Source organism: Stegodyphus dumicola, chromosome 2 (genome assembly GCF_044657685.1).
Source record: "Stegodyphus dumicola isolate Sdum_Otavi_A_Nest chromosome 2, ASM4465768v1".
NCBI lineage: Eukaryota > Metazoa > Arthropoda > Arachnida > Araneae > Eresidae > Stegodyphus > Stegodyphus dumicola.
Genome location: NC_140769.1, coordinates 4,425,295 through 4,452,860, shown reverse-complemented (window position 1 = coordinate 4,452,860; position 27,566 = coordinate 4,425,295). Strand labels below are relative to the sequence as shown.

The following is a 27,566-nucleotide window of genomic DNA, read 5'->3' as shown; positions in this document are numbered from 1 at the left end:
AGGGCAGATGTTTTTATTTTATTTGGCTTATAATTCCTTACTAAATGTAGTATTTTATCTCGATGTACTCCGTCTTTGATATGATTTAAATCAAATTCCTCGTCATTAAAATTCGCTTCCGATAGCGAAGAAAGTGACACAGATGTTATTGAAAACGAAAAAATTTCGATTGACAAATTAGTCGGTATTCTCGACACAGCAATTATAGGACTTGAACAGTGGAACTTTGTAACTGAACAAGAAATTATGTTTGTTTATAGAATTAAGGAGAAAGTATTATCACATAAAAAAGAAAGCAAATTAAACAACTTACATTGAAAGAAATGTTTATTAATAAAGTAAACAAATAAATGTTAAGCTTTTTTTTTTGTAAATTTTGATACCCTTTAGATCATAATTGTTCTTTATTTCATTAATTACGGTTTCATATTTTTAATTTTATAATTTCTGCATGCCATCTTACCAGATTTAAACTGATGATCTATAATCCGGAATCGCCGAAGTCCCGACGAGTCCGGATTAACGACTTCTGACTGTACATTACTATTAAACGTTCACGCAACAATGTATTTTATGCTCTCATTAAATGCATTTGCTGAGTTGCCAGCTATTTGTATACATCTATTAATAATATGCATGTATAAGCCGCACCTCATAATTTCATATGATTTTTCTGGAAAAAAAAGGGGTATGCACTCGAGAGACTACAGTACATAGTAAACACTAACTTTCAGGAATTTTTGTGGATAATTCTATAGACTGGTATGTTTACATCATATGAGTAATTCAAATTAAACTCTGCTCTGCTGTGAGATGTCAGAAATGCAAGTTTCATCCACGTCTGTTGTCAGAAGTAACTATTTTTAATGATTTTTCATTTGCTGACAGATTATGACAATTGTTCACTCACTGACAGACATGCCATATTAAAGCACCATAAAGAGTTTAATTTCAACATATGCTGACATTTCTATTTACAAACAATATCTCAAAAGTAATTTCACATTGACAAATCTTAGGTACCCAAGTCTTCATATACAACAAAATTATAAACATTCATGTTATCCAGGAATTTCTACCAGAGAAATTGCATAAATTTAATTATCAAAATTCCATTCAAATGATAGTAATAAAGAGTGGATAATAATAACAAATAGTATTCATTAAATTATAGTTCATGTTATGAATTATGTTTGCTGTTCAGTTTCATTAAAAGTAAATTCCTTTCATGGAGAACGTAATTAAAAAACAGAACAGAACATCCGCAGGAGACAAAACTGTCTAGACTGTTGTTTTAAGGATATCTCACTTCATTTTTTCCTTCTTGGAATTCATAAGAGCGTTTTCTCAAAAGAACATCTTTTATTACTTGCACCATTGAATTGACTATTCTTAAATAAGTAAAAATAATTTTTTCTTTTTCTTTAAAGTAATATTTTAACTGTAAAAAAAAGCAGCAGATTTTTTATATTGATTTGGTGTTTTAGTAAAATTAATTCATGAGGTTTGTTTGGAAAGAAAATCAGCATTTGAAGCAAATAGAAATACAATATTTCCAGCTTTTTCAATAAATTTATTCTTAAGTACAAAAATAAACAGGAAGAAAATGATAGTAATAATTTATAAAAAAATAATAAACAGAAAGAAAGTAATAATAATTTACACAGAAAAAATAAAATTTTTGTAAGCATGGCATTTTTTAAAGAATTTTCATGATAAAATGAAAAATAATGGATGAGATCAATCATCCACAGGATCATACACATCGTGCATAATCCTGAGCTTAATTTTCGCTTTACGAGTTTCATCCATATTTTTCAATTTATTGTGCAAACTTATTAAAAATGTATGTCATCATCATAGATTTCTTGCAAGATCAATTCATTATTTCGTTCGGATATGATTACAACTCATTCGCATACAATGTACTCTATATTTAAAAAAAAAAAAATGTTACCTTCAATGTGACAGCGAAATCGTCTAAAGAAAGCCGCCTCGTTTTTGCTTCGCTCTGGTTTGTTGACGCTTATCCCAAACTCGGCGTAAAGTTGAAAGCTTGGAACCTTGTGCCACGAACCTTAAACCAGATTATGTGATGTAGCACAGACTGGTTGCCTTGGCAATGCAGCTCAGCTTTAACCACTTATGCCCTTTATGCCCCTGTCTGAACACAGCCTTATGTACACAGTGAATGCAAAATTTACTTTTGGATGGTGAAAACTCAATAATTTGAAAGATATTAAGACGATGCATTTTTCAGTGAAATGCACATAAAAAGTTCTGTTTAAAAAAATTTAATCATTTTAATAATGAAAATCTTTATTGGCAGAATAGTTTACATTTCTCATCAGTAGGTGGTGCTTATCAGAAGTTTGCGACACATGTAAGATTACAAATGTTCCATATGCCAGCCCTTATTCATGAGGATGGATGTTGTATGTGACACAATACTATGCAGAATGGTGTACAAACTGTGCTGAGCCATTGTAGGAACTTCTGACACAGCAGAAGCATCACCTAATTCTCAGAGTTGGATACTTTGCATGTTTTTACAACTACTATATTAAAACTCGCCAAATTTTCCAAGTGCCAAGCTTTCGCAGCTGCCTTTTAACAATGCATCGATCAATCAGTTCACCATTTTCTTATGTATTCTTTTTGTATTCCTAGTTCCAGATGTTTTTATATACAAAATGTTACATTTTTCACCTTGAACTCAATTTTAAAATATAAGCTTATGGAATTTCTAGCATTGTAAAAAACTGCAGTAACATCTCTCTAAGAGTAGTTTTTTACGCATAATAGCTAAAGGGGTGAAAATATATATAAGGGTTTTCCTTGGTGATTTTTGGAAATTGAATAGCAAGACAAGATGACAAAATAGCAAATCAAATAATTACATGAACTCGGTGTCCATCTACTCATCAATCTATTTTCACTTGGAAAAACATCAGAGAATTGCACAAACTTGCATTGTGCATTGACTTGACTTGTACACATCAATCTATTTTCACGTAAAAGTCGAAGGAGCACCCAATTATACACTAGAGTCAAGCAAAAAAATATATAATCTCGATAAACTACATTTTAAATCAAACGATGAAATAACATAAAGCAGGAAATACATCTTATTATATCTACAAAGGAACACAAAATATATGTACACAAAAGAAATATCCACTTACCTTACTTAGACATTTCTGTGTCTTCAGTCTTTGGCACACACAATTCCTTAACAGCATCCTAAAACTTTTGTCAAACCATGTTCCCTTTTTGATGGAGCACTTTATGTGGTGAGCATTTGAACTTTTCTTGCGACAAACCCATTCTGAACAATCTTGACATTTGACCATAAGCATTTCCTTCATACAAATAGGACACTAATTCCCTTGATTTACATCCAACAAAGTTTCTTTTCTTCTGTCCTCAACCACTTCCAAAAAAGTGACTCAATCTTCCGCTTTCTTGTTCTATACCACTAAAGACTCAGTTTACTACCAGCAGCCATTTTACGATGCAAAGCACACAGTACGCAACACACTTCCTAACTAACATCCAACAAATATTTTTCCATCAATTACATTAACCACAATCATGTCAGAATAGGGTTTCCATAACAATCAACTACTCACGTTACCATAAATGAAATAACAACTTGGCGATAATTCAAGGGACACCCTAAAATATAGGCTAACTGCTAAAAGGAACCATGAGATGCTTTTGGTAGATATAATGCTGAGGTTGTGCACGTTTACACAACTCTCTCAATTTTTTCTTAAGCAAAAACAAATCTCTGTGTACATGGAGAACAAAAAGATTTGTTTTTGCAACACCAAGGAACGTACAGAATGGGCGATATTCGTGTTGTTATTTCTGCCAGTCGAATTATCAAAGAAAGTTGGTTTTTATCCCGGAGGATACGTGTAATAGGAGAGAATGCCAGGCCGCCGTCAACGAAGGCACTTCCAGCAGATAGACGATTTTACGAGAGGTATGGTGATCGGACTGAGAAGGGCGGGTTGGTCCTTATGTCAAATCGCAGCTGAAACCCACATGGATGCGAGCCCAGTGCATTGGCTGTGGCAAACATGGTGGGAAGAAGGAGGGGTGCAGGTGCAGCCAGAGTCACGTCAGCACACGTGGATCGACGCAACCGCCGACAAGGTGTGGCGGTCCCGCAAGTCACTTGAACCACAATTCTGCAGCATGTGCAAGATACCCTTGACGTTCCTGTGTCGACCAGAACCATTTCCTGTCGATTGGTTGAACGTGGCCTGCACTCACGGCATCCGTCAAGAAGACTGCCATTGACCCCACAGCATAGACACCAACGTTTAGAATGGTGCCGGACTGGAGCAATGTGGATGAGAGAATGGTGAAACATTGTGTTCTCAGATGAGTCACGCTTCTGTTTATCCAGTGACAGTCGCCGCATACGTGTGTGGTGTTGACAGATCTAATCCGGCAGTAACTGTGGAATGCCCCACCGCGCGACAACGGGGCATAATGGTTTGGGGCGCTATTGCCTACGATTCCAGGTCACCTCTAGTTCGTAGTCAGGGCACTATGACGGCCCAACAATACTTGGATAATGTTCTGCGGCCGGTGGCAATCCCCTACCTTCAGGGGCTGCCTAATGCAATTTTTCAGCAGGATAACGCCTGACCACAAAGTGCTCGCATCTGCCAACATGCTGTGCAAGGTATACAGATGCTTCCCTGGCCACCATGTTCTCCTGACCTGTCACCAATCGAACATGTGTGGGATGGGATTGGATGCCATTTGCATACTCTGCCCCTGCCTCATTCAGAAGACGAACTGTGGCGAATGGTTGAAAGGGAATGGAGAGCCTTCCCTCAAGACACCATCCACACTCTTATTGACTCTATACCTAGATGTGTTTCTTCGTGCATCACTGTCCGCGGTGGTCGTACATCCTACTGAGCCGACGCCGTTCTCGCTCTGTATTCTGACTATCATTTTGAAATAAAGATCACTTATTGCTGCCTCTGTCTTTTGTCCAAATTTCATCACTTTCTGATCATTCCTTTTTGGTGTTGTATTTTCAATGTTGAGCAGTGTATTATTTATTTAATGCATCGTATAATCCTTATTTAATAATTCAAATTTGTATATGAAATTCCTAAAGTGTGTTTTCTTTTTATAGTTGATAATATTTGCCAGTTTATAATAAATATATTTTAGTTTCGGAATTTTTTTCTTAAAGAAGTTGTAAAAAGCATCAACTTGCACCCAGTAAGTAACTTTGCATCTGTAAAAAATAATCAAGGTGGTTGTGCTAATGCATAAGTACTAGAATTCTAACTTGCGATAAAATCTTCTTTATTTAGGTACTTTTCCATTGTGCCTATGCTGTGCATTTTCTTGTATGGGTATGTACATGTATGAACCTTATTGATGGAAAGGTACTGTGTGTGTGTACACATGCGCACAAACATGCCAGAATATTTGACTGATGCATAATGAAAAAGTATTTCAAATCCCATGTGTTTCTACGAAAACCACATCCTGCTGCTGTGATATTTTTTGAGTAAATGAGTGTTTACTTTTGGATTGTCGTGTATACTCTATGTGTGGTTAGTGATATATATTCTGTCATCTGAACTTCATGAAAGTCAAAATTCATTATCAGTGTTGACATTTTTTAACTAATGCTGTGCATTTGATTTCTAACCATTAAAAAATAAAATTCATTTGTACTGTGTCATAACATGTTACAAACTAAACACTAAGTTATGAAATGTCCTTTATCCCTGTCTTCAGATGGAAAATATAAATATGCATGAGGATGTAAATTGTTCATTTCATTAGATTGTTTTTTAAGTTTGTTTCCTTTTTTTTTTTTTTTTTTTTTTTTTTAATAGGTGTAGCAATGTGAATTTTGCACGTAGAACTACATGCAATCGATGTGGCAAAGGTAAGTTAAATCTTTTTATGCATGATGTGAAAACTGGGATACTCAGATAACAGGCACTTGGCAAGGTTCCTGAAATGGCGCCAAACAGTGGGAAGAATGTTTAGGTTGCTAGCTCAGATGTTAACTAAGGGAAAAGGATATTTTCTTTTTATATGTAGTTACATTGCGTTGGGTGTCGTGACTTTGCAGATAAATCTTTGTGCTGATCACATGACTTTGTTAGTAGATGTTTTGAATTTGCTGTTTAATTATTTTCTAAATAAATTAATTACACCTGTAATTAGAATAAGATAATTTTATTTTTATACAAGAAAATTACAAAATATGCTCCTTTTCCATACTTATGACTTACATTTCTAAATAAATTAATTAAAAAGTGTTTAAAATTTTTAATTATAGACTTAAATAAATTAACTACACTTCTAATCAGAATAAAATAATTTTATTTTTTTAGAATAAGCATATAAGAGCATATTTTTATAGAATAAAATATGCTCTTTTTTTAACTTATCGCTCCATATTTCCAGATAATTTCTAATTAGAATGAATTTTTTTAATTATCTACTTAATAGTTAAATATATGGGAGTCTGGCCATAACAAATAGTAATTAATTTCTAAATGATTTAATTCTACTCCTAATACCGAATATATACGAGGTGTGATACACACACACACAAAAAAAAAAAAAAAAAGACTAAGTGTGTAGCTTTGAAAACAGAGCGGAGTTGGCAACAACTGTTTTGGTGATGTCATGCCACATACCTCCTCTATCCATGCAGCCAGTTTTGACTTGACCATGCCAGTGGGGAGTACTGCATCATTGAGTGAACATGTGGAACTGCATTCTGCTGGGAAAATGTCTATTGTAAAAACCGAACAGCGAATCAACATCAAGTTACTTGTGAAACTTGTGAAATCAGCCATTGACAAATTAAAAATGTTAACCGAGGCTTATGGAGATGAAACTTTGTCTCATGCATGTGTGTTTGAATCGCATAAGCGGTTTCAGGGGGAAGGGAGAGTGTGGAAGATGATGAACATGCTGGGCACCCAGAGAGGCATCCAGCACGTTCATCATGATTGAATGAGTTCCTAGTGGTCAGACTGTTAATCAATACTACTACATTGAAGTACTAAAAAGACTTTGTGAAAAAATTAGAAAAAAAAAAGGCCATAATTGTGGAGTGATGAATGCTGTTGTACCAAAACAGTGCTCCCGCACACACAGCCATATCTGTCAAGCAGTTTCTGACCAGCAAAAATATTACTGTGATGGAGCATCCTCCTTATTCACTTAATGTGGCTCCATGCAATTTTTTTTTTTTTTTTTTAATTTCCTAAAATTAAATCTTACATAAAGAGAACTCATTTTACATCAGCTGAAGAGGTTCAGGAAAAAACAGAAAATCTCCTGAAAGCCTTCTAAAAACCTCGTTCCACATCTGTTACCAGCAATGGCAATACTGAATGCAGAAATATGTGAATGCTGAAGGGAACTACTTTGAAGGTGATAATATCACGGAGAACTGATTCTGTAAGTGCAATGATTTATTAGACCTGTATCTCTCTCTTTTTTTTTTTTTTTGTGTGTGTGTGTGTGTGTGTGTGTGTGTTGCATCTTGTATATTTGCTTAAAGAGAGGGAAACCCATCAGCTGGGGCTTGACTCCAAAACGACCTTAGGCCACTGAAAGACACCATGTATCTTAAAAGCAGTTTTTTAACCCCTCATAATCAAATTTATATTTAAAAATAATTATTAAAAATGCAATAAAATGATAATCAGACTTTGAAATACTAATAAGTTAGTATAAAATATTAAACAAACATTATTCTGCTATTTTTCTACGTCAAGCATATTTCAATGATTTCTTTATATAGAGGATTTTGTGTATTAAAAGTTGGGTATATCAGTAAAAAATCTGAACGATTAGCCAAAACATGAGCAGAAGTTTATTTATTTTTCCACGAAAAAAGAATAAAAGTTAATTAATGTGTATCTTCAAATCTTTGAGTAATGTTTATATTTATAGATTTTTCTGACACGTTAGTCATGTTCATGTTTAATAGTAATGAATGTAAGGTGAACTCAAACTTCAAATAAGTATAACATAGAAATCTGAAATTCATTCGCTGATCATATAAAATTGATTCGGGGGCCACCAGTTTGAAACCACTGGTTATAGGCAGAGTTCAAATTGCACAAAATTATTTTATGATTTAACTTTTCATGGAATAAATACAAACAAATTCAATTAACATTACACTGTTGTATTTGATTGGTCTCTTTCTGAAATTTAAGCAATTGCATAACATTGTGAAAAGCCATAGAAACGCTTGTTACAAATCTCGTTTCCCTGCGGTTATGACATTCAGGATTACGTTTCTTTGTTTACCCACATGAAAACTGTTTTCACACTTGAACAAGGGAAAAAAAATTAAATTAATCCTCTTAATTTAATAAGGTTATTGTTAAGCAAAATTATGTGCATAAAAGAATCTGGTATGTCCAATATAAACCGAACTAGATGATGACTGAATAACCTGGAATGCATTTCAAGGATGTAATAGTGCAGTGGAAATACATGCATATTTTATTTTTTTAAACTTTCATCTTTAACTATGTGATATATATTGCATTTTCGTGATCATTACTGCATTTATATAAAGAACATGTTTTCAAACATATATAAGCATTATTACGGATAATTGTTCAAATTAATGGTAAGAATTAAAAAAGAGAAGTATGAAAGTTAATAATGCTGGAGTTAGATATATCATAATCTGAAATATTAAGCTGAAAAAAAATTATGTAGATTTACTTATTCACAACAATAATTAATGGTTTACAATTTGTTCTATGTGTATAGTTTACCTTCTCAATGCATTACGCTACACTTTGCTTTATGCAATTTTTCCCTGATATTGGGCTGACAAGGGAATTTTTGGAAAGCTTCTTTCGATGCCATTTCCCTTTTGGCTTAAAAAAATTCCTTCAGAGGATATGGCAATCCCTACTGTTTGGCACCTATTACCCAAGTTGGCGAACGTGATTTCAGGAACCTCGCCAACTGCCTATTATCTGAGAATCCCCATGAAATGTTTTTTAACTTGATATGTATTAGATAATAATTCAAAATATTCTGTTTTCGTACTTCCTTTAATAATATAAATATCATCTTAATAAATGAAAGTTTATGAAAATAGAGATTAAAGTAATTGTAAAAATTTAGCTAATAAAAGCAGTTTAAATATTGATCTTCATGAGCAGATCCAAAAAGTCATGCTGCTCAGTGTGCTATTATATTGTAATGCAGTTAAATGTTTATTTAACTAATATTCTAGTTTTAATTGATTAATGATCTTTTTATCTGGAAAAGTGGTTTAGGCAATAAAAATTATAGTCTTGGTGTTTTATATTTCTGATTATATACAGGTTTGTATACTATTAAAAATTGAATTGGTCAAAGGTTTCGCCAAATCATGGTATTGAAAAAGTAGCAACCAAAAGATGGTGAAACATTGATCTGTTATTTGGTAATATGTTGAACTATGAATTGACAATACGTTGAACCATGAATCAAGAATATGTTTAACCATAAATTATGGATACATTGAACTATGAATTGAGAATATGTTAAATATGAATTGAGACTATGTTACACCATGGATTGGAAATATCTTAATTATATACGTATGTTTACCATTGACTATAACTATTATGAGCCAAAATTAAATTTATTATTTAGCCATTTGCTGCTCCTTCTGGTATTTTGTTATTCATTTACTGCAATTTGCAAACCGCTTGTATAAATAAGCATACCTATAGTAGTAATTATTGAGTTTGGCTACCGTAGCAATCTAGTGTATCTGCATAAAATTATGATTCAGTTTTGAAAGAGTGATTAGATACATATTTTAAGTATATAATATATATCATTAAAATACAAATTATTAACATGTATATAAAAATATTTTTACAATATTAAATACTTGCACACCAATACAAATAAGCTAAAATATAATTGCCCACCACAGCTGTTGAATTTCAGTAAAAATTCATGTTTGATATATATGTACCTTCACTTGTAAATGAAATTGCAGTGACTATTATTATACTACCTTTATTGTTTAAATCCACTACATATATATCATGCATTCGTTAGGAAAAGTATATTTAATGAATTCGTTCAGCCATTCTTAAATAATTTTCATACAAGTTTCTTAGTTTATTTTACATCTTCATGTGAAAATCTGTAAACAAGCAGATTTCTTGTTTAATATTATATAATTGTTGATTTTGGTATTATACAGTACAAAGTCTGTAATCCGGACGTCCATTATCCGGAATGATCTATAATCCGGACCTCAAAGCCACAAATTTATGCATGCGCGCAATGCATTTACGCATGCACGTTTAATGCGAGCGTAAAGCATTTACCTATGCGCTTTTCCGATAGTGAAGAAAGTGACAGAGAGGTTATTAAAAACGAACAATTTCGATTGACAAGTTAGTCGGTATTCTCGACACAGCAATCACAGGACTTGAACAGTGGAACTTTGTAACTGAACAAGAAATTATGTCTGTTTATAGAATTAAAGAGAAAGTATCAGCACAAAAAACGAAGCAACTTAAACAACTTGCATTGAAAGAAATGTTTAATAAAGTAAACAAATATTAAGCTTTTCCTTTTGTAAATTTTGATACCCTTTAAATCATAATTGCTGTTTATTTTTTAAGTTACGGTTTCATATTTTTAGTTGTATAATTTCTGCATGCCATCTTACCAGATTTAAATTGATGATGTATAATCCTGAAAAACCCCTAATCTGGAATCGCTGAAGTCCTGATGAGTCCGGATTACGGACTTAGTACTGTATAATTTTATCACATTATATAACTGAATTCTAATGATTTAATGCACTTTGTCATGGCAATAATCTTTAAAACGTTTAACCAAATCATCAAATTTCAAATTTTATCTCATTGATTTGCTATTCTACAGACATACATGGCTATGAGAATAGATTTTAGCTGTTCAGTGTTTAAACTCGAAAGAGAAATTGCTATCCCATAATAAAATTGAACGTATGCCTTGTTCTAATATGTAATTAACATATATTAGCTGATTACAGTTAGATTTTTAAAAAAAAATCCATGCTTAATTCTTATTTCGTTCGCATTCCATGACACCTTTATAATCTGTCAAAATTTGGAGACTCTGTAGAAGTTGAGGTAAGCGCGAGTAACACGTGCCTACAAAAGTATAGATAACAGTACTTAGAAAAGCAGCAATTGTAATTGAGATAGTCATATATCATTAAGAATGAGATTTAATAACGAGAAGTAACATAGACACATAATAAAGGCTTAAGAAAGAGTACAGTCCCAACACAGACATGGGTGCCGAAGTTTACATATCACGTTGAAGGCACGAGACTGAAAATAATTACACAGACTGATGTCATTACTCTGAACTGTCGGAGAAAACTCGTCTCATCCTGTCAGCCCATTGGGTTGCCAAACAGGTTTACTGTGTTTGTTTCCTCTTTCACCAATTAGAGGTTTTCTCTAGAGTTTTTGAGTCTGTGTCGTCTGTTTGGCGCTGCCGCTGCAAAGTGTTTGCCAAGATCTGTAAAGTTTCCATTGTCCCTACCACATACGAAAACAAGTTTTGCTATATATTTTTTCAGCACGAGCCTTTAAACCATAAAAACTTTTTTAAATTTTCATTTGTGGTATACGTTCGTATACAGTACAAAGTCCAAAATTTATATTCCCCAATCAATATCCATACTGCAAGCAAAAAAATTTCCTTTAAAAATTTTTGCGCGTTTCTCAGAAAAAGGAAGAGAGATAAGAGCGACTTTTCTTCTGACTAACTGAGATACCTGTATGTCTCTTTCGAACACTTACTGCCTAGGCTATCATACCGTGGCGCATCACAGTACATTGATTGATGTTAGCCTCGACCACACTTTTAGCCTTTTAGTGGTTGTTGGTAGGGTTAGCATTTTTTCCATTGAACCTAAATAATAAGTGAAGAACCAAGACATGCTACTTTTTTTTTTTTTTTTAGTCCAAAGGGATTTGAATCCCGACCCGAAGGAAAGGACTATTAGTTTCGTTTTGGCATTTTGCGTCGGACTCATAAATGTCGGTTCACTTTTCAAACTGTTGCCACAAAATGTTAGAGTCCTGCATTATATTTGAAGAAATTAAATAATGAAAAATCTGCATAAATGTATGTATATTTCTCGTATTGTGATAAAACAACGGTACATAGAGTCATCGAATTTTGAATAACGTAATCCTCCAACGAATATGAGCATGTGGAAGACCAAATTTGAAATTTGAAATTTATTTTATGATCGATTTCCTATTTTTTAAAACTTTGACGAATTTTTGATTAACAAACTCAAGGATTTCAAAGCGAGCAATGGCAACGTTGTGCAGAAAAAACATTTTTATCTCCAGCGCGTGAGTCTCTGTATCGGAAATTCTAAAGATATGCTCGTTTTAAAACTATTTTGCGATATTGCTGTTGCACTGGATCTTATGGTTTAAGTGCGAGGAACATGATATTTAATAAAGAAAGGTAACACACAAAATGTTAAAAAACGCCCCTTTGGACGTAATTTAAAATCTGAAACATTTCAGTGTTTTTTTTTTGTTTTTTTTTAATGCGTAGCAGTGAAGAAGAGAGAAACTTAATTTCAGTTAACGTAGGAAATTGTGCTCTTCTTTGACTTTTTAATTTGAAGCAGTTCATTATTTTAATCTATCTATTATTATATATCTTATCTAACTGACAGTTTTAGTAAATAACTTCTCCATTTTACTTTTGCATTGAAACTCTACATGTGTAAATCAGCCAATGGATATCGGAATTTAGTGGTAACTGAAATGCAGATATAAATTAGCTTTTTAAAAACCAATACAGCACAGTAAGATGATCCAATAATTCTAGAAATATTTTAATATAAAATTAGATGTGTGATCTGTATTGTCTTAAAACTTTGTTGCTTAGTGTTCCATTACATGGAACACCCAAATTGAATTTCTTCTGAAACAGTTAAATTCAATCATAAATGGATAAAAATGCCTTTATAATATACTTCAAACGTCTCTTTTTAAATATTCGATGACAGCATGTCACAAGGAGACCCAGAATTTTCATTTATGATGTGTTATTAAAATCCACGTTTTTTCTAGTAATTTTCTATATTTTTTTGTGACACAAAAAAAAATTTGTTTGAAAAAAAAATTCCATATAATTTTGTGGTTGTGTATATTATTTGTTATATATTTTTTTACATTTTTCGTACAAAAAGCATGCGCAGAATCATTGAATAAAATGGGGTGTTCCATTAGCGAGAACACTGCGCCTTTAGTGACCTCATGCTATTACGCATCAGAACATCTGTCTTAGGAAAAAACATCTGTTGTATATGTTTTCTATTTATGTTGTTGGGGGAATGAATTCAAACAAAGCAGTCTTGAGGTGTGAGGTGTGGTTTGTGCTATGAAAGTCCTAAATATGGGCATCTTGACATTTTTTTTTTTGAGTAGTTTTCAGGCGGGAATTTTATCAGTAGCTTGAGTCATCTTTACTTAGGGAAGCTGCGCGAATTATTTTGCTATCGCTTTTTAGTCTCATTCCCGTTTATTTACAATAATTGTGTAGATATTTTTTGTGTATGTATATCTTATAGCTTATTTTTTTATTGTTAATATTAATTGCAGTTATTTTTTTATTATTAATTTTCCATAAATGGCAGGAAAACAAACTCTTTCCTCTCCGGAAAGAGTTTCTTTTTCTTTCTTTTTACTTGGAATTCTAAACATATTGTTGCACGGAACAGAAGCCGCACAAAACAAGTTTTTTGTTCAAACCCTGCAAAGTTGGTTTATGCTTCTATCAAAAAGATGTGACATGCTTTGAAAATTTCACGAAGCTATGAAATCAAAAAATTTGTAAATATTTTTGCATATAGGACTTGTCTATATACATATATTTATCTCATTTATCCATATATATTCAAGAAAGTTGTGTATATCCAGAAAACCATGTATACAGCTATAATACAGAGTTTTTTCATTACTATACAAAAGCTTCTACTCATTTCCATGCTTTACTGCAATGCTCGCTTAGTCGCACTTTTAAGAACTCTGGTGGCACAGTTTTCCACCTCATGGAACACCCACAGAATTGAAACAGTAAGTGCAATTTTTACAAAATTTTATTTGTATACTCCTTCAGGCCTAGATAGACTGCATACAACTTTTCTTGTTGAAATACCGACTTTAAAGAGTAGTGCACCACAAAGGGTTAAGAGGACAAGTTCGCAAGTATTTAGCACAATTTATATCCAGTTTCCAAGTTTCATGATTCTGATGAAAGTTGCGAATCAGAAGGTTTTCAGATATTATGAGTTAAAAGCAAAATTTTCTGATTAATGATATATGAGAAGAAAGGGTTAATGAAAATGATATAACTGATTTTATTTAGCTATGCTTCACCCATCATTTAATTAAAGGACCAGCTAATATATATAGTATATTTATAAATTCAAAAAATGTTGCCATCTTTGTACAGTTTAATTTAATGCGGTGGTGTTTCAGTATAAAAACTTTGTTTATGCAAAATAACTCTTTCTTAAAGAAATAGTAATAAACATATTCTTAATTTTAAAGAATATGTTTATTACTATAGAATATTCTTAATTTTATAATTTCTACACCTCCTCTTACTGTATTTAAACTGATGCTCTAAAATCTAGGAATTGACAGAATCACCGAAGTTCTGACAGTTCCAAGTCTCAGACTTTGTATTATTAAGTGTACTTGTATTTTATCTTTCCTAGAAAAAACTGCAATACCACAAAGGAAGAAACTTGGGCACGAAATTGGAAAAGCAGCAGCTGAGAAAAGCAGAGGCTTGTTTAGTGCTGATGACTGGCAGTGCGGAAGGTATGTATGATTTTTTTAAATTAATTACTGTATTTAAAAGTGATATTTGATCAGGGTTCGTACCATCCTTAAGAGTCCTTAAAAGTCCTTAAATTTTTTGGAATCGATTTTTGGTCCTTAAAAGTCCTTCATTTTGTCCAAAATCAGTAGAAGGTCCTTAATTTTAATCATCTGAAATTTCTGTCTGTTTTTACGACTGCCATTTTGAGTGTGAATTAGCATTTTGGAGGAATATTTTTGGCGATTCACTGACATTTATTTGTTATCTTTTGAATAGGTTTATGGGTTTTAATTTGTTTTTATTTTTAGTATAAATGACGGGATACTCGAGTTTCTAAGCAAGAAGTGAAGCATAAGCATTTCGAAATTCATTTTTTGTAATAAAGAGCTCTTAAACAATTTTCGCTTTTGGGAATGTGAATTCTTTTATTAAACGGTTCTGAATTTGGTGACTTGTCAACATTTTGGCGATTTTAAGACCAGTTTCTGTAGAAAATTTTTAATTCCAAAATCAGAATTTTTCGATGATTTTTTTTAAAAACATCATAATTTTGATAAATTTCATTAAAATAATGGTAATATATTGGAATTATATTTAAAAAATAACATTAAAATAGAACATTTTTATTTTCCGCTGTCATATTATAAAGTTTCATTTTGGCAACTTATTATACAATGTTTTGAATCTGAAAAATAAACAAGGTATAATGCTATAAAGCACAATTTACGAAACAACTCTTAGCAAAAGCAAAATTAGCTATGTAATTAATTAAAAATATCTTCTTTTTAATTTTTTCATAGTAAGCATTTTTCCCATGTAATTAATTGTTTCAGAATATTTAAAATTCTCAGAATATGCATCAGTTTTATCTATAAAAGTAATTTTACGCTTTTCGCCTCCCTTTTTTTCCAAAATATTACTGGCTTTTTGCTGTTACAGAATTGGTTTGGATAATTTTTCTTTAGTATTTTTGACATTGCAGCTTGGAAAATTTAGAAGGATTTGAAGGCAAGATTTATAGACCCACGGTTCTAGAAGATTCGAGAAATATGTGACAAAGTGAAAAATGTCTTCATGGTATCAACGCATAATGGATGTATTTTACAGAATGTTTGCGATGAATTTCTTACTTTTTGGAGAACGTCAGGAAGAACAATGAAAACATAATATTTGAGTGTTTTACTCCTGATACTAGAATCTTTTTCTTAACATGTTTATCTTCTCTTTATTTTCTCTACTTTTCACTAGACACAAGCATGGAAAATATCAAAACTGCTTCTAATCGTATTACTTGGGCAGACATTATAGAAAGGGATTTTTTTATTAATAAAGAAATTGAAAACTTACAATTTAAAAGCTCCATCTATTATGTTTTAATGCATCATACAATTTATGAAAGGTTGACAAATTAGGAGATAAAGCACGCAGAAACTAGCAATAGCATTGGTTTGCATATTGAGACAAATCTCTAATTATTGTTAGAAAAGATGCTTAAAGAGAAGGAAATCGGTATAAACTAGTCAAAATGTTTGGGAAGGCTTCAAATTAAAATGATGGATAAATATTTTGTTGAGTGTTGTTGTTACAAAACATAAATGTTTTGTAGCCTTTAATGTGTAATTATTCTAATATTAATTCAGAAGTCAAACAACAAAAATCAGCGTTATACCTACAAAATTTTCACAGGACTAGTTTCGATGGTTTTACCGAACCATCATCTTCAGCTGCAAAACCGCAAATGAACAAGATAGGAAATAATGATTAGATAAGATAAGAAAGCCTGGGCAAGAATAAGCAAGTGGCGCCATCTGTTGGCGAAATCAGAACTAAAACATAATTTCTCTAAAAGCCGAAGGCAAATTTGGATTGGAATTAGGATCATTAACTAGAACAGAAATATTTTTATGAATGTGAAATGCCTCTAGAAAATCCAGTTCTCCAATGGAAGATATTTTTTGAATAATTTTGGCAGCAGAAAAATTGAAAGTGTGATTTTCGGACCAACAACGTTGAGCAACAGAAGACCTCTGTGTTTCCTTTTTTCTAACATATGCCTCATGTTCTTTGACGCGAAATTTTAAGGCTCTCTTAGTTTGGCCAATGTAAATTAAACCACACTGGCAAGGAATCCTATAAATACCCCAGGAATTCATATCCGGAATGGGGTCCTTGAGTATAGAAGTTTGAATTTTATTGATGGGAGAAAAAACAACCCGAAAGTTAAATTTCTGCAAAATATGTGCAACTTTATAGCTAATTGATGGAAAGAAAGGAATGACAACAGAATTTTTATAATCTCCTAAAATAAGAGTGTGGCTTTTAGTGTGTTGAGATGAGAATTTTTTAACTGCTTGATTAATAATGTTGGGTGAAAAGCCCCTGTCAATAGCTATTGCTTTTAAATAATTTAGTTCTTCATCAAGGGCTAGTTTGGAGGAGCAAACTTGAAGAGCACGGAAAACATAGGAATAAAATGAAGCTAACTTTTGTTTAGTCGGATGACATGATTTAAAGTGTGGTGGAAGGCAAACCGATGAAGGTTTACGGTAAACTGTAGTACTGAAGTTGGATGTGTTACGTGTGACCAGAATGTCGAGAAACGGAAGAGAATTGCAAGTCTCAAGTTCAAAAGTGAACTGAATAGCAGGGTCAATAGAATTCATTGTTGAAAGAACTTTATTTAAATCATCTTTATTACCTTCAAACAGGGTAAAAGTATCGTCTACGTAGCGGAACCATGCCGGGAAGTTTAAAGTTTCAAACAATTTTGATTCATAATAATGCATGTAGATATCAGCCAGGATGGGACTGAGGGGACTTTCCATGGCCTATCCCTCAGTTTGCTTGTAATATTTATTTTGGAAAACAAAATGTGTTTGTTTCAAACAGAGTTGAGTGAGAGAAATTAGCTCATCAATTTCGATGCAAGAGAAATGAAATTCGCGAAGTCTGGTTTCTAGACATCTTAATGCACCCTCCACTGGGACATTGGTGAATAATGATTTTACATCAAAAGAAACCATGAGTAAATTACTAGGAGAAATGTTTTTAACCTTTTTTACAAACTCTATTGAATTTTTTATGGTGTAAATGTTATTGTCTAATAGAGTGGAAAATCTAGAAACTAAATATTTAGCTAAAGGATACGAGCCAGTACCTAAATTTGATACAATAGGGCGGAAAGGAATACCACTGTTATGAATTTTGGGAAGAGCATATAATCTGGCACAATTCGCAACAGATGGGATAAGCGAATGTTTTAAGTTGCTTGAAATGATTTGCGAAGATTTGACCGCAGTTTTTATTTTGGATAAGTCCGAAGGTGAAGGATCTTTAGGGATCGGATTATATGGTCCTTCGTTTAAGAGTTTAGTGACACCATCGATGTAAGTGTTCTTATCCATGACGACTATCTGGCCACCTTTGTCGGCCCTTTGAAATGATAATATCCGGGTTAGAATGAATTTCGCACATTGTAGCTCTTTCTCTCGCAGTTAGATTTGGTTTCAAAGGTTTATTATTGAATTTCACATTATGAGCGATAAGATACCTAATCATTTCTTTCTGTGAATCTGAAACTTTACTGAACTTGAAAGCTTTTTCGATAGGAGCCAAAATCTTTGGAATCGAGTGTTTACAGGTTTGTGAGAAGTTAAAATTATATTTTAGAATTCTCTCTTGTTCTTCTGAAAGACTAACATTAGAAATATTAACTATTGGCTTGATGTTTACAATGGGAAGATTTTTTGAACTACTACAACTGGAAGACTGTAAAAGAAGTTTTTCGAATTTAACTGCAAGGGTGTTTTTATGACGGTTAACTGCATTCTCCGTTCTAGACCAAGACTTTTGCTCAAGGCCAGTGAATTTTGGATATGATTTAGCGAGTTCCAGATGAAGCTTATAGAGTTCATGTTCAACTTTGGACAATTGTTGACGTGTGTATCCCTTATCACGGACCGAAGTAAGGCAAGCTTGCAATTTAACAGAATTCTTGAAACACGACTCGAAAGTTTTTGATTAGATTTGATTTGAATAAAATTGGGGATCAATTTTTTACATTTACATTTAAGTAAAAAGTCAAAATGATTCAGGAATTTTTGCCGTTTCAGGCGTAGTTTAGTGAAACGATTAACGGATGAAGGCATGATAAACAATGCAGAAAATCAAACTAAATTAACTGAGCAATAATAAAGTACACACAAAACAGCAGAAAAATCCCTCACTGAAATGAATAGAAAACAAAACGTTTGTAAGCAAAATGCATGAAATCAGACAAGCAAAGCACAATATCCAAATGTACAAAACATAAACATAACTTGAAAATTGCAAAAATGTACTCACCGAAACTCCTACAATCACAAAATGGCGGCCACACCACGTGCAAAAAAGAAAGCAAAATGTAAGCCTGTTTGGGGCTTCTATAATTAAGACACAATAACACGCCGAATAAATACTAATTCAGAAGTCAAACAACAAAAATCAGCGTTATACCTATTTCACAGGACTAGTTTCGATGGTTTTACCGAACCATCATCTTCAGTTGCAAAACCGCAAATGAACAAGATAGGAAATAATGATTAGATAAGATAAGAAAGCCTGGACAAGAATAAGCAAGTGGCGCCATCTGTTGGCAAAACCAGAACTAAAACATAATTTCTCTAAAAGCCGAAGGCAAATTTGGATTGGAATTAGGATCGTTAACTAGAACAGAAAGATTTTTATGAATGTGAAATGCCTCTAGAAAATCCAGTTCTCCAATGGAAGATGTTTTTTGAATAATTTTGGCAGCAGAAAAATTGAAAGTGCGATTTTCGGACCAACAATGTTGAGCAACAGAAGACCTCTGTGTTTCCTTTTTTCTAACATATGCCTCATGTTCTTTGATGCGAAATTTTAAGGCTCTCTTAGTTTGGCCAATGTAAATTAAACCACACTGGCAAGGAATCCTATAAGTACCACAGGAATTCATATCCGGAATGGGGTCCTTGAGTATAGAAGTTGGAATTTTATTGATGGGAGAGTTAGCTATAAAGTTGCACATATTTTGCAGAAATTTAACTTTCGGGTTGTTTTTTCTCCCATCAATAAAATTCAAACTTCTATACTCAAGGACCCCATTCCGGATATGAATTCCTGTGGTACTTATAGGATTCCTTGCCAGTGTGGTTTAATTTACATTGGCCAAACTAAGAGAGCCTTAAAATTTCGCATCAAAGAACATGAGGCATATGTTAGAAAAAAGGAAACACAGAGGTCTTCTGTTGCTGAACATTGTTGGTCCGAAAATCGCACTTTCAATTTTTCTGCTGCCAAAATTATTCAAAAAACATCTTCCATTGGAGAACTGGATTTTCTAGAGGCATTTCACATTCATAAAAATCTTTCTGTTCTAGTTAACGATCCTAATTCCAATCCAAATTTGCCTTCGGCTTTTAGAGAAATTATGTTTTAGTTCTGGTTTCGCCAACAGATGGCACCACTTGCTTATTCTTGTCCAGGCTTTCTTATCTTATCTAATCATTATTTCCTATCTTGTTCATTTGCGGTTTTGCAGCTGAAGATGATGGTTCGGTAAAACCATCGAAACTAGTCCTGTGAAAATTTTGTAGGTATAACGCTGATTTTTGTTGTTTGACTTCTGAATTAGTATTTATTCGGCGTGTTATTATGTCTTAATTATTCTAATATTGTTTAAGAATCAGTGTTATAAATAACATGTATTTTCAAATGTGAAATTTTATTAGATTTTGATTTTAATAGAGCTTTTTTAATAAATATTGTTAAAAAAAATTAATAGTAGCCATGTAAATCCATAATGACTATGGTTACCTATTTACCTAATTTATTTATTTATATGTAACTGCTTACCCTTAAAAATTATCTCTACATACTAAAGCAAGTTATTGCCTATCATTAATACTCACTGTGGTCAGAAGATAAAACACAAAAATGTAGAAATTCAAGTAAAGCTTATTCTTTGCATCTAGTGAGAGTTAATACAAAACAACTTATCACCTCTGGTGCATTAATGGCTTATTGGAATCTGAAAGTATATTAACTGGGTTACAAAACCTAGAAATCTACATGAAGCTACGACACTAACTGCATCAGAGCTTGACTAACTTTCAACACTTGCCAACCATGCCTACATCATGCCTTTCAGGTTTGTTCTAATCAGCAGGTCTCTCTCTAGACAAGCAACAGCGGTGATAGCATTCAGTCTTTTGTTATGAATGATGCTGATTATTATACTTCTCATTTTATCCTATGCCGTTTGACATAAAATCTACCTGCTATTTACTAAACCTCTAGACAAGTAGTAAACTCACGTGACTTTTAACTCACATGTACCATCTGAATAAAAATTGAAAACCTGTGGTACCACCAAAGTACTACTACCACCACCATTTTTGAACAACGCTCAGATCGCATAAATTTACGAGTGTTAGAGAAAAAACTCAATCAGGATGTTGGGGTTTTAATTTTTGAAATAAATAGTTAAAAATACTTTGCTTCTTTGTGTACCACCTATTTTTTCTTGCGTACCACCGGTTGAGAACCTCTGCTCTAGACTGACCAAGTATGTCAGGGTTGCCACGCTACCTGGAAAACCGGGAGAACCGGGAAAAGTCAGGGAATTCGAAAATTGACCAAAATATTCAGGGAAAAGTCAGGGAAGTTCATACAACGATCCCGCCAAAAAAAGCGATTTTTGCGCCGACGTCGGAAGAGGTAACTTTTTTGGCGAATTATGTATCACGTGAGTGTCATTCGGGTAGCTGGCATAGAGCCAATTTTCGCAATTCCAATTTGATTGTCTTTTAGAAAGGCAAAGCAACTTTCCCGCAACTTTTGGTTTCCAATATTTTCGAGAATCGCATGTGCAGTGCATGAACTAAAAGTACCTGTTCTCGTATAAAACAAAATGGGTTTAATCCTAGTATACGGTACCATGGAGGTTAGAATCAAAGAATATGTATTGTAAAGAAGGAAAACCTCTCTGCAACAGACGTGGCTGTGGCTCCGTTCCATCATAGAGGGAAAACAGCTGTGCATGTCTGATATATCTGTCGCCAAAGCTCGAAACCGGTGTCGAAGTTCGAAGGTCACGTTATCAAGAGTTCATAAAATGAATATCGTTTAAAATTTCTTTAACCGCTTGCGCTAAAAAGACGTGCCACACACATCAAGATGCTTTTGTCTCAAACCTCGAGCGACGTGAACACCACGTCGATAAGCATTTATCGCAAAAATGAAAATAACGTGGTGCACACGTCGCCTAACAACGAGATTGTTTATTTCTCGAGTTACAGCTCTGGATTGCACTCGCAGATGCGGAGCGGCGTAAATGAGACACTTTACGGCTTGTTATATTGTAGCGCACGGCACCGCAACCGTGAAGTTTAGTCTTAGCGCAAGTGGTTAAACTCTAAAGGAAAAGAAAATAATTTTTGGCGCAAGTAAATTAATTCATGGATTAGTTATTTTCAGGGGGAAAAAAAAAAACTACGAAAATCCGTTTTTAAAATTATTGCGAAAAATCCAAGAAGAAACGTCCTTTCATAAAACGTTTCTTCTTGGATTTTTCGCAATAATTTAAAAACGGATTTTCGTAGTTTTCTTTTTGTCAAAGAGCGTTTCTTCTTAACACGTGTTTCTCAATTTCCTGTACACATCGCGGAGAGGGAAATTCTGGCCGCCAGGTTCCGTCGCCAAATCCCTTGGCAAATTTTCCCTCCGCATTCTAGCGGCGTAATAGCATTTTACTTGTAAAGAACCTTTTCTTCTTTACATAGACGTTCTTTGGTTAGAATAATAATGGGATTTGGCAACATCTTGATGCGCAGTAAATGGGTCATTTTGGTCTTGGCGACAATTTTCAAAATCGTGCTAAAGCCTTACCGTATACTAGAATTTTACCGCAAAATCTTTTTAAACCTTTTTTTTTTTTTCTTTTTAATAAATACCTTGCCATTTTGCAGTAAAATAAAAAAATAGTATCAGTCAGTCATCTAGGCTAGCCATGTAATATAACTATATTCGCTAAAATATCGTTGATTATTCTAATTCAATTTTTAAGTAATTATTTTTATGTTATTCATATCATTTAATGTTGCTTCTTCCCTCTAAATTTATTTATTATTAGTAAATAATATTTCCAAATTTCGGGAAATTTTCTCTGGCATAATCCTGAAATTAATTATAGCAGTATGATGACATACCATCACGAAATTTAATGCACATATTTTTTCCTTATGTATGCTGCGAAATGAATATAAAATAGCTCAATTTATTAATATAGATTTCTTTCTTTCGTTTAGCTGCAGAATGTCTGCAAAAAAAGCCCTATTTTATTCCAGATTGGGAAGATTCTAATCTCAATCTTCAGTGAAGAAAACAACAACTATTTTAATTATATTTGTGTTTTCAAGTGTTAAGGTGCCTTTTAAGAACATACCTCACGCAAATTAAATTTACTTAAAATCTAACCTAACTATTTAGCATTGCATTGTGATTTGTAAGGACCGGATTAGCCTCGTGATGAACTGGTGATGATCATGAGTAATAATTAAATAAAACATACATTTGTTATCCAATATATATATCTTAAATTTTATTAAGTTTCTTAAGTGGAAAACTAAACAAAATTATCAAACAAAGTATACCAAGAATAATTAAGAATAAATGTCCTCTGGGATTTATTGAATAATTAAGTGAATTTGCTACACAATACAAGTAATACCATAATTAATTTACCTCTTAGCACAGCCAACGTACATTACGCGGATAGACTGGAATTTTCTTGAAACACACCTGGAAAACCTGGAAAAGTCAGGGAATTTCATTCTCCTGTTTGAGTGGCAACCCTGGTATGTGACAAAATGAGACATAAAAAAATCAACATAAAGCTATTAGTAAAACATAAATGTCACTTGTTTTCTTTCAAATATGTCCAACATATTATAAGTGTAAAATATTTAATGCTACTTGATAAACTGCATGATGTTTATTTTATTCTCAAATTAATAATTATGTTAATTAATTTACGTTTGGTAATAATGCATATTACTTAGGGATCTTTTTTTATTTTTAGGGTGGTATTAAAAAAGTGAAATTCAGGCATAGAATAATATTTTTAATTGAATTTAATCAGTTCCCATATGCTCATAGGTCCTTAATTTTTTTCATTAATGGTCCTTAAAAGTCCTTAAAAGTACTTAATTTCCGTGTGCAGAAATGTGTACGAACCCTGTTGATGAGTGTAGACTTTTTTATCACTTGAGAAGTTTTTGTTTTTATTATTTGGAAGTTAAAAATTCTTGAAAAATTAAGCCCACGCAAGAACTTTAATTTTATGTATTTTAAATATGTGTTAGTGATCATTGTAACAAAATGAATCATTTAAAAATAATATATATTTCTTATTGATATTTGGGAAAAGTGTATTAAGTTCCCCCTTGACGAAAATTGGAAATTTTTTTTGGCGCCATTTCTGTTTACGTGCAACTCCCTTCCAAGTAAAATAGTGTCCAAAACATAGTACAATAAAACATAAAAATAATTATAATCTTGCATTGCATTTTAAATAAATAAAAAAAAGGAACTAACATAAAAATATATGTTATCTGCTCTGTGCAATACAAAAAGGAAATATCGACTTACCTTATTTAGAAATTTCGGTGTATATCACATGGAATTCTTTAACAACATTCAAAAACTGTTGAAAATTATCATAACTAGAATTTGTATAATGCCATCGTCACATAAATTTACAAAAAAGTGAGAATCAAAAATATCTGTCGGTGGCATTTCTTTCGAAAACCCCTTTTTATTACACTCTACGTACCTTCGATAGTGTTGATATGAGCTCCGGTTTCCAGATCCTTAAATGTCACTGCATGATTTACTGAGAGTTGAACGAAGCCATTATCAGAAAGACAGTTGTATGACTTCCAGCGGTTGGATATAATTGTTGTTCCAGGTAAGCTATTCCGTTGAATTAAATCCAGCAAAGTTTATTTTTTTCTGTCCAGTCAACAATGCTTTCTTTCCCATTCATTCCAAATCGTACAAAAACATCAACTTAGTCTTACCATCTGCAAACATTTTATGGTGTAAAGCACAAAATAAGCAATGTACTTCCTAACCAACATTCAACACAGAAATAAGCCCTCAGAAATATTATGGCAACAGTCAAACTCCGTGCAGTCATACAGTACAACCAATCACGTCATGATAGAGTTTACAAAACATACACCGTAAAATATTCAGGTTACTATAAATGAAACAACTTGGCAATAATCCAAGGAGTACCCTAAAATATAGACTATCCTAACATTTTACTGTAACATTTGTTATGTAAAATTAGCCCCTCCAAAAATTACAGCCTAAGTGAATGTTAATGTTAAAGATAAAAAATAAATAAATTAAAAAAAAGGGGGAAATATTTAAAAAAATTTAAGATTAAAATTTTACCCTGATTTTGCTGTGTGGATTTAAGTTTAATGTCTGAGACAGTTTTAAAGTAAGCAGTTGCAATAGTATTAAGAGTTGTTTTTTTTCCCCAAAAATGAACAATTCAGAACATGAAATTTTATATTTAAATTAGGAAAGCCAAATAGTAAGGAAAATATCTCTTAATTCATTGTAAATTAACAAACACTACATCAAAACTAGTATGGTATTATTGCATTTCTATGGGTTTGTGGATTTAGAGTGACTTACAACATTTGATGAAGAATGAAAACACAATGTCGTAGCAAGTGTTACTCAGGACAGCTCCGAAAGCATGTTTACAGTCACAAAAAACTACAGCAAACACCCTGAAAGAATCAGCACTGTAGCCAGTTAGGCTATAACGGTGAAGACAGCTTCAAGGCAAAGCACTAGAGTACAGCTCCCAACTCAGTTCAATCGTTCTCGGAACGCAACGTACTCTTGAGACTCTCCACGATATATTGTATAAGAAAATTGCTGCTGTATATGACATTTTCAGCATGTTTTAATAGCATCAAAATGTATTAAATACTGTGACATTATTTACTGGAATCGCCTTTTACAAATAATTGAATTTTATGTTTATTTTCCGTGTATTCCATTGAAATAGAAAGCTGCACCAATTGGCGCTAGCCTTTTTTCACCAAGTCGCACGTGTTTTGGTTTTGTGAACAAGTACTGCCTGCGATAAAAAAAGAAAAAAGAAAAAAAGCTATTATTATTAAATTATTGAGATAAGATTGTGCGATATGTTTACTTTGTTAAAAAAAAAAAAAAAAAAAAAAAAGCTAATTCAAAATCTATAAATGAACTGAAAATTTGTATACTAGTGTATCTTAGCTAATAATGCATGAATAAATCCTCATTTTTTTAAATTTAAGCTAATATGTATAAGAATGATCTGGTAAAGCAGGAATAAAGTGGCAGAGAATTCAAACTTACCAAGCATTATAAGTAAAAGGAATAAAATGGTATTAACTCGTAATGTCAACAAATTGCCTATACTTAAAAGTGCCACCTATTTATAACTTAATCACCTCAATATTTGATTGCAGAGTTTTTGCTTTCATAGTAATATTTGTTTAATTTAAGATATTTTTAAAAACCTTTTCATTTAAAACTATTTTTAGCAACATAAATGTATCATAACTACAGAATTTTCTTTAATTTATAATGAGAATTAAGTGTGTATTAAGATTTGCAGTAGGAGTTAAATTAAAAAATAAGCCTTCACTTTTTGTTGCATACAAACAGTATATATATATATGTATAGTTTGTCAAAAAAATCATCAAAACTATATCTGAGTGAACTTCTGCAGGTTTGAATGAGGCTTTCATCATTATATCTTTATTAGTTTTCACTTTCTATTCAGAAAAGTTTTTTTTTTTCTTTTCTGTGAAACAGTCAGTTTTATTTAAGCACTTTATTTGTTAAAATAAAAGCATGTATTTTTAATTTGTAGTTTGTATTTTATTTACTCTGTTTTATGTATTAATTTTTTTAAAGTAAATATCACATATATTCTTTATATATCTATAAAGATTTCCATGGTTTTACAAGCTAATTTTTTTTTTTTAAATTTATACCATCTCCAAAAAAAAAAGTTTCATAAGTCAAATTTTCCATATCAGAGCCATATATATTGTATTTCATAACGTTATTCATGTAGTATATAAAAATTTTTAGTTTCTATATTTCGGTCAAATTGTGTGTTTTTGTTTTAAAAAGTTCATTACTTATTCACAAATCAAAAATGGGAAATTTGGAATATACTTGACTACCAGTTTGAGTAGGTGATTTTCAGTATAATTTATCTTTTTGTATCATAAACTATATTATAAGTTTGGACAGTAATAGTTTATAGTTCCAGCTGAAAGTCAACAGTCTGTAAGTATATATTTTATCAATTGCTTAAATACACATATTACAATGTGATTTTCTTTTTCTCTTTAGAATGCAATGCATTAAAAATAAACGAGATTTTTTTACCTTCTCAAATATTATAGCAGTAGTGCAATTAATTTTTAAATGTTATTCAAAATTAAAGTTTCCATCTCAATTTTTTATTATTTATTTTAGATTTTCTTCCTAAAACTATTTAACCTAAACATCTTAAATAATGGCGCAAATAATTTAAAGCGATTATTAAAAA

The 27,566-nt window shown here is 32.3% G+C and overlaps 1 protein-coding gene across 2 annotated transcripts in view; it reads left to right on the top strand.

The window, feature by feature from the left end:
* Positions 1-27,566, top strand: part of LOC118198816 (zinc finger Ran-binding domain-containing protein 2-like) — a 67,543-nt gene that overhangs the window by 5,663 nt on the left and 34,314 nt on the right. For both annotated transcript variants that reach the window (XR_004759854.2, XM_035370588.2), the window contains exons 2-3: positions 5,886-5,938; positions 14,807-14,912. Coding sequence is in view for 1 of the 2 variants with exons in the window: in XM_035370588.2 (XP_035226479.2) it covers positions 5,886-5,938; positions 14,807-14,912 (159 nt within the window). In the remaining variant the exon portion in view is untranslated. The remainder of the gene's footprint in view (positions 1-5,885; positions 5,939-14,806; positions 14,913-27,566) is intronic.